This window comes from Conger conger, chromosome 8 (genome assembly GCF_963514075.1).
Source record: "Conger conger chromosome 8, fConCon1.1, whole genome shotgun sequence".
In the NCBI taxonomy this organism is placed as follows: Eukaryota; Metazoa; Chordata; class Actinopteri; order Anguilliformes; family Congridae; genus Conger; species Conger conger.
This window is the reverse complement of record NC_083767.1, coordinates 40846031-40861492: the sequence shown is the minus strand read 5'-3', so window position 1 is coordinate 40861492 and position 15462 is coordinate 40846031. Positions and strand designations below refer to the sequence as shown.

At 43.2% G+C, this 15462-nt stretch overlaps 1 gene segment (V, D, J or C); it reads left to right on the top strand.

Annotated features, from left to right (window-relative positions):
* The first annotated feature begins 1011 nt into the window (after positions 1–1011).
* Positions 1012–8475, top strand: LOC133135345 (Ig kappa chain V-V region MOPC 21-like). The segment is given in 4 exon segments: positions 1012–1101; positions 1271–1559; positions 6850–6887; positions 7936–8475. Coding segments are annotated over 4 exon segments (693 nt in total).
* Positions 8476–15462: the final 6987 nt, after the last annotated feature.

Below are 15462 nucleotides of genomic sequence, written 5' to 3'. Positions count from 1 at the left end.
TGCCTGTTTTCCCAGCTCAGATTTAATCAACCCACCTGTTTGAATACTATACCTCCTTCATCTGTCTGCTCCAAATACTATGAACCAAATCAACTACATGCAATATCGGAATTGTCAGAATCTGATCTGTCAGGATTCCTGAAGCCTCTTGGAGTCCTGAAGCACAAGTTGAATCCGAATGATTACATTGGTGGTTGGAAAATGACTGTAACGGCCACACAGAGCTGAAGCACACTGGAGCAGAAAACTCAACCAATCACTGCTTCAGTTATTCAACAAAGTACTCAGTTTGTCTCTGCATGGAAAAATGAAGTTCAGTAAAAAAGACCCACACATGTGACACCATCACAACAGTCAGATTTAAAAGGCAGCTGAAGTCCCAATACCACAAAATAAAAATAAAAATAAAAAAGGCTTTGATGGGACATAGCACATTTTTAGGGGTTTGCCTGTGAGTTTGAAATTGATTTTCAAAGACCACAAATCTTTTAAAAATCTATCAGAACTCTCTCTCCAGACACTCTACAGAACTCTCCCCATGATAGATTTCTGAAACATCACAAATACCCAAGTTACAACTTGCTGTTAGTGAGAGAGAGCTGGGAATGTCAGCTAAATGGATACATTAAGTAATGTTGAAAAGTTAAAACATGCTGAATGTCTAGGATATCTAGTTCTCCAGCTTCTATGATTTCTAGAATCATCCCACAGCAGTTTGCAAATTCTCCCAGCACTCCCTCTCTTTGTGGGATTCAAGGCCTTATTTTTCATATATCTGACAACACAAACGAATCACAAAAAAGCTGTGTGTGCATGCGTGTATAATTAAAAACATTTCCACCATTTTAAGTTCAAAATCAACTGTCCAATCCCTCTCTAACATTCTAGACACCTGTTGTTCACAGGATTTGCTTACAGGCCAAAGATTTGCATACCTGCCCTGCCTCAGTGCTCCACACTTCAGCAGTAATAAATATGCAGCCTTATTGCAGAGGAGCTGAATGCTTGGGACAGTTGAGCGCTTTCTCAGTCTCTGGCACATTCAGTAGAGCATGGCTGCAATGGGACTCTTCCTCCTCACACTCCTGATCTCTGTTCATGGTAAGAGCCTCTGTCCACTTTATCACTGAGATCGCTTTCCATTCACACAATCTCCCTCATCTCCTTACTCATTTTTCATTTATTAAATCCATGAAACTGCATGTTGTGTTCAGTGCTACAGCTGGTTTACAGTGACAATGTTTGAGCTGATATTTTGTTTTATTCCCAGGGACCAGCGCTGAGATCATCATGACTCAAAGTCCCACAGTGGAGTCTGTTGCTGTTGGAGGGAGCGTCACTCTTAACTGCAGGGCCAGCAGCTCTGTTTCCAATTATGTAGCCTGGTATCAGCAGAGACCTGGAGAAAGTCCTAAACTCCTGTTCTACTATGTGGGTAACAGAGTGTCAGGGACTCCAGCCCGATTCACTGATGGCCAGTCTGGAACCAAATTCACGCTGAAAATCAGTGGAGTCCAGGCTGAAGATGCAGGAGATTACTACTGTCAACAGGGTAATACAAGGCCATTCACACAGTGATACAGACCCGTACAAAAACCTCCCTCAGCTGAAGAGGAACTGCTCCGTCTTATAATCACCACACTGAGGTGAACAATATTTAAGTTTGTTTTTCAGTTTTAATTCATTACTATGTGCAAAATCAGTTTAAAAAAAAAAGAAATCTGAATTTTGACAATTTTGCCCCTATTGTCTCTCCCAGAGGAGGTGGAGGAGAGCACTTCATGTATAGCTTGTCAAAGCAGACTGTGGGTGCTTCTTTCTTGACCAGAGGAGGACAACCCGCAAAATCGTATAAATATAAGAAAAAACTAAACTCCAGTGAAAGGAATTTCTGTTCAGTCTGATATTATTTTCCCATGAATATATTTAAACTTTTAAACCTATTGAAATTACAATTTTAAACTGCAGCATATTAGTATCACATGAAAAGGAATTTCCTTTCAAACTGGTGTTCATTTTTACGTGAATATATTTGGCCTAATAAAATTATTCAAATTCCATTTTAGACTGAAGCATGTCAACATGAAGCAAAAGCTCTGAAATTCATGGAATTGTCAGAATCTGATCAGTCAGGAATCCTGAAGCCTCTTGGAGTCCTGAAGCACAAGTTGAACATGAATGATTACATTGGCGGTTGGAAAATGACTGTAACGGCCACACTGAGAGCTGGAGCACACAGGAGCAGAACACCGAACCAATCACTGCTTCAGTTATTCAACAGAGTGCTCAGTTTGTCTCTGCATGGAAAAATAAAGTTCAGTAAAAATCCCACGTGACACAATCACAACAGCCAGATTTAAAAAGCAGCTGAAGTCCCAATATCACAAAATAAAACCAAAACAAAGGCTTTGATGTAACATAGCACATTTTTAGGGGTTGGCCTGTGAGTTTGAAATTGATTTACAGAGACCACAAATCTATTAAAAATCTATCAGAGCTCTCTCTCCAGACACTCTACAGAACTCTCCCCATGAGAGATTTCTGAAAGATCACAAATACCCCAGTTACAACTTGCAGTTTGTGAGAGAGAGCTGGGTATGTCAGTAAAATGGACACATTAAGCAAAGTTGGAAAGTTAAAACATGCTAAATGTCTAGGATATCTAGTTTTCCAGTCCAGCTTTGATAATTTCTACAGTTATCCAGAGGCACAGCAGTTTGCAGATTCTCCCAGCACTCCCTCTCTTTGTGGGATTCAAGGCTTTATTATGAATATATCTGACATCACAAACAAACCGCAAGAGTGTCCAAGCCCTCTCTCTAACACTCTAAGCACCTGTTGTTCACACCTCAGACTCCCCTAACTGTGACAGGATTTGCTTACAGGCCAAAGATTTGCATACCTGCCCTGCCTCAGTGCTCCACACTTCAGCAGTAATAAATATGCAGCCTTATTGCAGAGGAGCTGAATGCTTGGGACAGTTGAGCGCTTTCTCAGTCTCTGGCACATTCAGTAGAGCATGGCTGCAATGGGACTCTTCCTCCTCACACTCCTGATCTCTGTTCATGGTAAGAGCCTCTGTCCGCTTTATCACTGAGATCGCTTTCCATTCACACAATATTCAAAATCTCCTTACTGGAGCGAGGTCATTTTTAATTTATTAAATCCATGAAACTGCATGTTGTGTTCAGTGCTACAGCTGGTTTACAGTGAGAGTGTTTGAGCTGATATTTTGTTTTATTCCCAGGGACCAGCGCTGACATCATCATGACTCAAAGTCCCACAGTGGAGTCTGTTGCTGTTGGAGGGAGCGTCACTCTCAACTGCAGGGCCAGCAGCTCTGTTTCCAATGACGTAGCCTGGTATCAGCAGAGACCGGGAGAAAGTCCTAAACTCCTGTTCTACTATGTGGGTAACAGAGTGTCAGGGACTCCAGCCCGATTCACTGATGGCCAGTCTGGAACCAAATTCACGCTGAAAATCAGTGGAGTCCAGGCTGAAGATGCAGGAGATTACTACTGTCAACAGAGTAATACGAGGCCATTCACACAGTGATACAGACCCGTACAAAAACCTCCCTCAGCTGAAGAGGAACTGCTCCGTCTTATAATCACCACACTGAGGTGAACAATGTTAAAGTTTGTTTTTCAGTTTTAATTCATTACTATGTGCAAAATCAGTTTAAAAAAAAAAATTGGCAAATCTGAATTTTGACAATTTTGCCCCTATTGTCTCTCCCAGAGGAGGTGGAGGAGAGCACTTCATGTATAGCTTGTCAAAGCAGACTGTGGGTGCTTCTTTCTTGACCAGAGGAGGACAAACCGCAAAATCGTATAAATATAAGAAAAAACTAAACTCCAGTGAAAGGAATTTCTGTTCAGTCTGATATTATTTTCCCATGAATATATTTAAACTTTTAAACCTATTGAAATTACAATTTTAAACTGCAGCATATTAGTATCACATGAAAAGGAATTTCCTTTCAAACTGGTGTTCATTTTTACGTGAATATATTTGGCCTAATAAAATTATTCAAATTCCATTTTAGACTGAAGCATGTCAACATGAAGCAAAAGCTCTGAAATTCACTGGATATAAAAACCGAAGATCAGGAGTTGAATGAAGCCAACAGTACTTGCCAAGGAAGACCTCAAAGTGCTTCCCGGCTATGCCTGATTTTCCCCGCTCAGATTTAATCAACCTGCCTGTTTGAATACTGTACCTCCTTCATCTGTCTGCTCCAAATACTATGAACCAAATCAACTATGTGCAACATTGGAATTGTCAGAATCTGATCAGTCAGGAATCCTGAAGCCTCTTGGAGTCCTGAAGCACAAGTTGAATCTGAATGATTACGTTGGCTGTTGGGAAATGACTGTAACGGCCACACTGAGAGCTGAAGTACACAGGAGCAGAACACTCAACCAATCACTGCTTCAGTTATTCAACAGAGTACTCAGTTTGTCTCTGTATGGAAAAATAAAGTTCAGTAAAAATCCCATGTGACACAATCACAACAGCCAGATTTAAAAAGCAGCTGAAGTCCCAATATCACAAAATAAAACCAAAACAAAGGCTTTGATGTAACATAGCACATTTTTAGGGGTTGGCCTGTGAGTTTGAAATTGATTTACAGAGACTACAAATCTATTAAAAATCTATCAGAACTCTCTCTCCAGACACTCTACAGAACTCTCCCCATGAGAGATTTCTGAAAGATCACAAATACCCCAGTTACAACTTGCAGTTTGTGAGAGAGAGCTGGGTATGTCAGTAAAATGGACACATTAAGCAAAGTTGGAAAGTTAAAACATGCTAAATGTCTAGGATATCTAGTTCTCCAGCTTCTATGATTTCTAGAGTTATCCAGAGTCACAGCAGTTTGCAGATTCTCCCAGCACTCCCTCTCTTTGTGGGATTCAAGGCCTTATTATTAATATATCTGACATCACAAACACGCCGCAAGAGTGTCCAAGCCCTCTCTCTAACACTCTAGCACCTGTTGTTCACACCTCAGACTCCCCTAACTGTGACAGGATTTGCTTACAGGCCAAAGATTTGCATACCTGCCCTGCCTCAGTGCTCCACACTTCAGCAGTAATAAATATGCAGCCTTATTGCAGAGGAGCTGAATGCTTGGGACAGTTGAGCGCTTTCTCAGTCTCTGGCACATTCAGTAGAGCATGGCTGCAATGGGACTCTTCCTCCTCACACTCCTGATCTCTGTTCATGGTAAGAGCCTCTGTCCGCTTTATTACTGAGATCGCTTTCCATTCACACAATATTAATCATCTCCTTACTGGAACGAGGTTATTTTTCATTGATTAAATCCATGAAACTGCATGTTGTGTTCAGTGCTACAACTGGTTTACAGTGAGAATGATTGAGCTGATATTTTGTTTTATTCCCAGGGACCAGCGCTGACATCACCATGACTCAAAGTCCCACAGTGGAGTCTGTCGCTGTTGGAGGGAGCATCACTCTCAACTGCAGGTCCAGCAGCTCAGATCTTACCAGTAGCCTTGCCTGGTATCTGCAGAGACCTGGAGAAAGTCCTAAACTCCTGTTCTCCTCTGTGGGCAGCAGAGTGTCAGGGACTCCAGCCCGATTCACTGATGGCAGGTCTGGAACAAACTTCCTGCTGAAAATCAGTGGAGTCCAGGCTGAAGATGCAGGAGATTACTACTGTCAGCAGCATGCAGAATATCCACTCACACAATGAAACAGACCCATACCAAAACCTCACTCAGCGGAAGAGGAATTGCTCAGGCTTATAATTACCATATTGAGGTACAAGCTGTTTTACTTTTTTTAGTGATAATTCATCACTCAGTGCAAAAATATGGAATTTTTGCACGCATATTTTCGCTCACTTCGGAGGTTGTTGTGGGCACTAAGTGCAGCTGAAGGGAAATAGCAGACTACATGACTTGTTTTGACAAGACTCTGAAAAAGGTATTTGGAATATCTAATCCTCTTGGATATGTGAAGCTCAAATTGACAGTTGACAGGTCTCGGGATACAACCCATACTTCCACACTGGGAGCTGAGGTACACAGAGACAGACCACTCAACCTCTCACTGCCTCAGTTACCAAACTAAGTACTGCACTTGTCTCTGTATGGAAGAAGAAAAGGCAAGCGGAAGTTGCCACCAATGCTGCAGAACTGCCAAAACAATGGATTTGGTCTGAAGTTGGCCTGTGAATTTGATCTTGGTTAACAGATGATACATGAGCCTTGAAGTCTCTACAGAGGTCTCCATGACTCCAGAACTAGCACACTATTCAGACATCTCTCCATGCAAAACCCCAGTTGCTTCTCGGAATGAATGACTGACAGCAGGAAATGTACTGTAAGTTAAATTTAATTTAGCCAACTTGTAAAGTAGAAATATGCTAAATGTTTAGGATATCTAGAATTCACCAGCTTCTAGAATTTCCCACGCACACAGCACTTTGCACATTCTCTCAGCCCTCCTTTAATCTGTGGGTATTCATCTTTAGGATCTAGCATTGCAGATACAACAACAACTATCCTCTTTATTTGGGTATTTTGGGGTTGTATGCCCTTTGCTGTTCACATAAGAACATAAGATATACTGTAGGTAATCTTTGAACTGATATGATTTGCCTTCCAAAACAGATACTATGACCCCAAAGAAAAATCAAAATATGTCCGTATAGTCCTATCCTTTTCGATTTTTCCATTACTCAAGATGAAAACTACTTCTTGTTTCGACTGCTGAAGCAGTATTCTTCGTTTAAAATATGTTTTTTATTCAACTTTTCTCTTCCGTTTGCGCAAGGGAGGTTTTTGTACAGGCGCTCAATGGGACTGCATCACCGTGATACACTTTTGGTGGAGGCACTAGACTGAATGTCTGAAGTAAGTGTCAATTACATCTCATCGTCTTCACTCTTGTGTTTGATTAAATTATCTTCAGATTAATAACTTTGGATCAGTGAAAATGCCATGTAAAATATCTTTGTTAATCCGTCGCAGGCTATAGGCTATATTGATCAGTCTATTGTATAAAATGTAAAGCGATTGGCGCATCGTAAACCGCAACGCATATTTACAGTAGCCTATATAGCCAGACAGAGTTGCCAGGTTCGCGGTTTACACGCCAAATTGGGATAATTGTTATACTTCGTTGCGGTTTATATTTCCAATGCCTTTGGGCTATCGAAAGCTGGCAACCCTGTTGCCAGAGGGACACGTTGCAACCTGTCCGCCCTGCGAACACACATTGTTGCACGTCTTGCTTTCCTGGTTTCCTCTTAATCAATTAAACCCTCACGTAAATGTAATGTTATCAATCAAAATAACGTTCGTATGGTACATAGTGAAACATTTGGCAAATGTCATTCTGTTGGCGGTTTAAAGAAATCTTGAAAGATGAAAGAAAGAAAATATATTAAAGTTGCAGTAATGAATGGTACACAGAAAAATGTTTCAGCACAAGGGTAAGAGTTTATTTAATTTAACTTAATTTTAAACTGGATATGTTGCTGTCTAGGGCCAGATAGGCAACGTTCTTTCGCTCATATTTTATCCGTTAATCGAGTGTTTGGCGCACAAGGATGTAAGTTCAATTTTCAGAATGTTACAGGAGAGCCAACGCAAATGTTTGAATGACCCGGGATGAAATGGTTTTCGGGATGAGTGTTTCGATTTTTTACCCTTTATTTCGCTGTAGTTAGGAATGGCACATCCTATCTTTTGCCACTACGTTGATTTTATTTTCATATATAATACGCATTTTTGGCCCAAAATTTCACTTACGCCCCTTGCGCACCAAACCCTAGTAATGTCTGTGCTTGCAAACTACAAGCCCTCCTCTCGATCTCCTGCACAGGAATGGCGAGAGGAGCTGCTATCTTGTAGGTGTATTATCGTCTCCCTAACCTCGAGCGCCACTTGTATCTCCCAGGTAACAGCCAGCCGGTCCTGACTGTACTTACTCCCTCGAATGCGGAAGGCACCAGCAAGGGGACGGCGACGCTGATGTGCCTGGCGAGGCAGGGCTTCCCGTCGGACTGGACGCTGCGCTGGAAGGTGGACGGTCTGAGCAAGAGCACCGCGGGCAGCGGAGGCGTCATGGGGAAGGACGGTCTGTACAGCTGGAGCAGCACTTTGACCCTCACTAATGCGGAGTGGACCAAGGCGGTCACAGTGACCTGCGAGGCCACGCAGGGTTCCCAATCTCCGGTCGCTCATATGATAAGGAAAGCCGACTGCTCCGTGTAGGCAGTGTTAAACAGTTGATTGCCGTTGTTACCCAGCTCAAAATGCCGCTTTTCTCCATGCCGCGATTTATTAAAATGAAGTAGGCTTTTCTTGTCGTATTCAGGTTATCGTTGCAACAATAAATGTGCTCTGTTTTAGTTCACTATTAGATATGTATGTGCTATGTGCTGATTGATGGGTTATACATATAACCGAGAACAATAAACAAATATATGTGAATCAACACTGTTGTTGTTGTTGTTGTTGTTGTTGTTGTTTTGTGTGTGTTTTTTTGCTTTGTCCGTTTAGAAAAATCCGTCCTGGTCAGAAAAAAGTTTTTCTATATTAAAAATATAAGAATATGTTCTGGTATTGCATTCCTATTCACTAAACTCTATAGCATAACGAGTTTATTTCTGTAGTAAAGTTATGTAGCTACTTACGTTTCTTAATTCAGCCTAGATTTATTGCTAGCCTATATTTAAGCTTGATATTTCACACACTGTCATAAATCAGTCTCAGCATCGTACAGCATGAAACCATTAATACCACGAGGCACTTGTTTGATAATAAAAGTAAGTACATGACAATATTTGAGGGAGGTATTTTCATGTGAAAATACCAATAACCCTGAAAAAACCCATGGCCGTTACGCATGCTAACACCTGCTAATAGGCTACCATGCATTACTGCACTCCAGCTCCAGATATACGTATTACAGAGGACTGGGAGTGTCCGGGGAACAGTTCGTTCTTCTGTTGTGCGTGTAGTGTGGATGCGGAATCCGGCAGATCCTCCGGTTGAGAACAGCAGTAACCCAGGACTGTAGCAGCTCTTACCCAATTCGAAAGAGACAGTTAAAGCAGCGGTTCTCTCACGGGATAACTCACAGATGGAGAAGACAAAATGGGATAGATGCTCAGAAGTAGCTACTGACCTTACGCTAACGTCCTCATAGCTGAACACAGAATACAGACAGGAGGCATTAGGGCATACCCACTCAGAGATTTAGGGAAGAAAATGTGGATTACAATGTGTCCTTGGCCGTGTGTTGTTCGACTTCTGAATTATGACCCTCGCAGTGTATTCCTTGTAGATTTTGCACAAGGCGCCAGTCCTGTAACGGATCTAAATTCTAACCGTCTGATTTAAATTGCTGTGCTTGAGACTTGCGAGTGTTATGAAATATAAAAGGTAGAACACTCGCTTTGGCTGCTGACTTGAGGCTTTGGCAGTGTGAGCCCCACATAGCAAAATTGTCTGCGTAGAACTAGCACTGATATCGGGCTTTTGACTCTAATAGCCGACTGTAAATGCGGTTCCTATCAGACTCGCATAACGTTGATTTAGTGCTGAGAGTTTTGGTTTTGGCTTCATGTCACCCCCGGCCCACTCGAACAACCTGGGGAGGGGTGCACATTATCCTCTGGGGAGGGGTGAACATTATCCTCTGGGGAGGGGTGAACATCTGGCAACAGGGCTGCTCTATTCTGGGTGCAGCCGGACCACGCCATCCTGCCTATGCAAATCTGAGTAATCTCAGTTTCACTAACCAAACCGCATAGACTGCAGCCGTGTGGAGGATGATTCACGTCTAGAGAAGAGGGTTGGGGTTGGGTTTGGGAGGTTGGAGGTGTCATTATGTATGTGATTTTAGAAGGATTTTATACCTGTAGGAAATAAATAATATTATGTTTGTGTACATGGAATGTAATCAGATTTGAATTTTACTATTATATGTTCTACGGTTTCACCACTAGATGCTGCTCTGTCCTCAACTGTAGACATAACGTGCAACTTTTCTTACAGCGATGAGAAAGCGCGAAGTGTGTTTAAAGCAAAAAATAAATTAAAATGCAACTTAAAGTCGTCTGCTTGTTACGAAGTAACACTAGCAGAAGGAAATAGAAGAAATGTATGTGCAGTGAATACCTTTAGAATTAAAGGGAAATAAGGTTTTACTGAGCTAACTAATGAGCTGTTTGAATTGGAAGCAGACAATTACATGACGTTAAATAACCTGCAGGGATATATTTCTCAGATTCAGAAGAAGAGCTTCTCTAAGAAAAAAAAATATGACATGCTGTTTCCCACAGTAAGCCATAGTAAATTAAGCATGCACGAATGCAGTGTTCAATGCAGTGAGATGAGCCTTTGAGACATCAGACAATGCTATACAGAGTTTAGCAGGTGGTATTTACACATAGGTACATGTTTGCATTAATTTGTTAAGTTTCTTTGCTGAATGCCATTTACCATAAAAGTAATATGAATACCGCTGGGTATTAATACAGTATTAACCAAGATACAATACAGTACCATATTACTTAAAAAATAGTAATACTGTATCTTGTTTAATACTTTATTAATATTACTACTATATCTTAGTGTTCTACCCAAGCTGAAATGTGTGATCTTTTGATTTGGGGTATTTGAAGGGAAATTACAGCACAAATTATACGTGTAGCCTAACATTTAACTACGTTATGTGTTTCAGGATGTTTTTATTTTTATTAATCCAGTACAGAGGGGAAGAAGTCACTGAGCAACATTCTTTCATTTTCATCACTTGCTGAGAATTAATTAAATTATATGACCAATATAGCGATCAGGTTCCAGTTTCAGTCTGTCGAGTCATGGAATGGCAGTTTCCACTTCTAACCGAAGCTATTAGTATTCTCTGGCTTTCTGTAATGACCCAGCTGTGAAGCATTCACATAAAAGATGTCAATTTAGGCCAATTCTGTTCTAATTCGCCCTCATTGCTCTCCCTAGTTGCTGCAGATGATACTTCTGGATAGATCATTGCCTTTACAGGGCGTTTTTCTCACACTCAAATTGCTTTTAAAGGATTTTGGCATAGTATTGGCCTCCATGGTGGACATTGATGGCAATTCATAAAAATCATAAAATTGATTTGTAATTTTGTGAATAGTTTATTGTTGCCATTTGCCAAATTAAGTTGAAAAATGTGATTATTGTTAACATTTACATTACATTTACATTTTTGTCATTTGGCAGATGCTTTTAATCCAAAGCGATTTACAAGTGCATAGGTTCTACCACAAGTCAAAGCATCATTAGGCTACGGAATTTGAATTTTATTGTTTATCATTTTATTTCACTCAACCTTTTCACAATGTTTTAAATCCCTGTCCTGTAATTAACAACTTCTATGTTGCAAATTGTTGAGAGATAATCAACAACAGTGCATATCTACAGCAGGATACTTATGCTGTGAAATCGTTTCTATAACTAAGACTATGTAGTTGAATATACACTCAGTGAGGACTTGAGTGAGTGAGGTGAGGTATTTATTAGACCTATTTTTTATACTTATTAAGTCTTCTGCTGCTGTAGCCTATCCACTTATAGGTTTGACGTTTTGTATGGTAAGACATGCTCTTCTGCATACGACTGTTGTAATTTGCATTACTGTCACCTTTCTGTCAGTTTTGACCAGTCTGGCCTTTCTTCTCTGACCTCTCTCATTAAGAAGGCATTTCTGCCAGCAGAACTCCTGCTCACGGCATGTTTTTTTGTTTTTCGAACAATTCTCTGCAAACTCTAGAGGCTATTGTGTGTGAAAATCCCAGAAGATCAGCAGTTTCTGAGATACTCAAACCACCCTGTCTGGCACCAACAATCATTCCACGGTCAAAGTCACTTTTCTTCCCCATTCTGACATTTGATCTGAAAAACAGCTGAACCTCTTGACGACATCTGCATCCTTTTATGCATTTAGTTTCTTCCGCATGATTAGCTAATTAAATATTTGTATTAACAACCTGGCTCAGTGGGTGTATTGATGAACTATAACTGTGGAACTCACTTCAGTGGTTGTATTTCAAAGCTTCCAGTTTGGCTCCAAAATGTTTTTCTCATGCGTCATTTATCGACTTGACTGTCTTTTCCATCTGATTAATTCTGACGTGTGTGAAGATGTAGAGACTGCTTAATTCTGAGACGTGACGGTTGACTTTTCCATTTCCTGTTTCGTTCTCTGTAGATTCCCTCATGAGACCTGCAGATACCCAGCCCCAGCGTGCTGTATGAACTGAGTGACAGTTTTCTCAGCAATTAGCTCTCATTTTACGCTTGAGGAGCCTTTCCGATTAGCTCCCCTATTAATTCTCCATTTCTGCGATCTTCCAAAGACTTAATCATGCAGTGCCACTCAGCCCCTGCCTATTTTGTCCATCTTCAGAAGTCACAAGTTATTTTAGAGCTGTGTGTCGTTGAGAAATCACAGGTCATTTCAGAGCCGAGTTTTGTTCAGAAGTCACAGATTATTTTAGAGTCGAGTTTCGTTCAGAATTCACAGGTCATTTTAGAGCCATCTTTCATTCAGAAGTCACAGGTCATTTCACAGCACAGTTTCGTTCAGAAGTCCCAGGTCATTTTATAAAGCTGTGTTTCATTCAGAAGTCACAGTTCAGTTTATAGAGCTGTGTTTCATTCAGAAGTCACAGTTCAGTTTATAGAGCTGTGTTTCATTCAGAAGTCACAGGTCATTTTAGAACTGTGTTTTGTTCCAAGTGAAAGGACTGCGAGGGAAAGGCATGGATAAATGTCAGGATGACGCTGATACCGCTCTTATCCATTCATCCATTACTGTGGTTTTCCTGTCATTAATTACTAACTCCTGATTAATTACAGATTCCCTTACTTTTACCCAACAATCTTGACTAAGACCTGGAAGGTTGGTGGTTCAAGTCCATTAACCCCGCATTGCTCCAGGGGGGATTATTTCCTGCTTAATCTAATCGACTACAACTCTGTAAGGCTAGGACTGGCACCGGTTCTGTGGAGAGGATTAGGCTCCTCATGTTCCGCCACACTTCACCACAGCAAGGCATTCTGGGAGCTCACACATTCACTGCCAGGCCCAGATGGAGCGGTCTGGGCACGAGATTCCCCCAGACACGCTGACCAGTCTAGACTGGGGTATTGTGGGAGTTCCTGCAGCATATGCCGCCAAGAATCTAGCTGGGCATCTCCCAGTGAGCTGTTCGGAGTGGAAATCTATCCCATTTAGCTGTGCCAGCGGACGCTTTGCTGATAGAAAGTCACAACTGGCAGCGGCCTACAGTTTCTGTTCTTTTTTTGTGAGACAGAAGAGAGGCTGTTTCTGAGAGTGTGGCATTGTTACTGTAATGGAGGTTGAGTACAAACTTCCTCCTGTCTCACTGAGGCACGGGTGTACTTACAAGTTTCGTTACTCGACACACTGGACAGGCTGGATCACGTTGGATGTTGTTTCTGTTTATTGTTCATGCAATCGTTTTATTTTTGCAGACAAAGAATATCGTGGTGTGATGCTGTGCAGTTCCTTGAGTGTAGGTAAGAACTGTGACCTCTCGTTCCCGTGCGTAGCGACTTCTAAGAACTAGAGACAGCTGTGAATGCATTACTGCCCCGAGTGCACAAGATAGACCACACTAAACAAAATATATTTACAACACATTCAAATGCCTCTTACAGTTACCTTGGTAAAATATTTGAAGGAAGAGTGAATGGAAGAGTTCGGGTCTTGAACACCCCATACAAGACATCAACTCAATATCCATAACAGATGCATATTTATATTTCAGTTTAAATATAGGCTTTTCATTTTTGTGGAATGAAGAAATACACACACACAAAGACCACACAAAGGCCACACAAAGACCCAGTTACCTCGCCCGGAAAAGGGAAACCGGGGCCCCCTGCTGGAGCCAGACCCGGGAAGGGAGCTCGTCGGCGAGCGTCTGGTGGCCGGGCCTTATCCCATGGGGCCCGGCCGGGCACAGCCCGAACTGGTCACGTGGGGTCGCCGCCCTGTGGGCTCACCACCTGCAGGGGTCGGCATCGGAGTCGGGTGCTTTGCCCAACGGGCAGTAGGCAAAGGCGGGGATCCGGGCGTGCTGATCCTCGGCGTCGCAGACTGGTTCTGGGGACGTGGAACGTCACCTCTCTGGTGGGGAAGGAACCTGAGCTAGTGCGGGAGGCGGAGCGGTACCAACTAGATATAGTTGGGCTCACCTCCACGCACAGTACTGGTTCCGGAACCAAACTCCTGGAGAGGGGCTGGACTCTGTTCTTTTCTGGAGTTGCTCAAGGTGAGAGGCGCCGGGCGGGTGTGGGGATACTCACAAGCCACCGGCTGAGCGCCACTGTGTTGGAGTTCCACCCGGGGAACGAGAGGGTCGCTTCTCTGCGACTACGTGTCGCTGGGGGGAAGGCTCTGACTGTCATTTGTGCGTATGCACCAAATGGCAGTTCAGAGTATCCGGCCTTCTTGGAGTCACTGGGTGGCATCCTGGAAAGGGTGCCACCCGGAGACTCCATAGTTCTGCTGGGCGACTTCAACGCTCACGTGGGCAATGACGGAGAAACCTGGAGGGGGGTGATTGGGAGGAACGGCCTGCCTGATCTGAACCCAAGCGGTGTTTTGTTATTGGACTTCTGTGCTGGCCATGGATTGTCGATAACAAACACCATGTTCGAGCATAGGGTAGCTCATAAGTGTACTTGGTACCAGAGCACCTTAGGCCAAAGATCGATGATCGACTTTGTGGTCGTATCATCAGACCTGCGGCCGTATGTCTTGGACACTCGGGTGAAGAGAGGAGCAGAGCTGTCAACTGATCACCACCTGGTGGTGAGTTGGATCAAGTGGCCGGGGAGGCTGCCTGACAGACCCGGTAAACCCAAACGTGTAGTGAGGGTGAACTGGGAACGTCTGGCGGAGGCCCCTGTTCGCGAGGTCTTCAACTCCCACCTCCGGAAGAACTTCTCACGCATCCCGGGGGAAGCTGGGGACATGGAGTCCGAGTGGGCCATGTTCAAAGCCTCCATTGCAGAGGCGGCAAGCAGGAGCTGTGGTCAGAAGGTCATCGGTGCCTGTCGGGGCGGCAACCCAAGAACCCGCTGGTGGACACCAGCGGTGAGGGAGGCCGTCAAGCTGAAGAAGGAGGCCTTTCGGGCTTGGCTGGCCCGGGGGTCCCCTGAAGCAGCAGACAGGTACCGGGTGGCCAGAAGGGCTGCAGCTTCGGCAGTCACTGAAGCAAAAACCCGGGTATGGGAGGAGTTCGGGGAGGCTATGGAGAAGGACTTTCGGTTGGCCTCGAGGAAGTTCTGGCAAACCATCCGACGACTCAGAAAGGGAAAGCAGGGCTTGTCTCAGGCTGTTTTCAGCAGGGGAGGAGAACTGCTGACCCGGACTGGGGATATTGTCGGACGGTGGAAA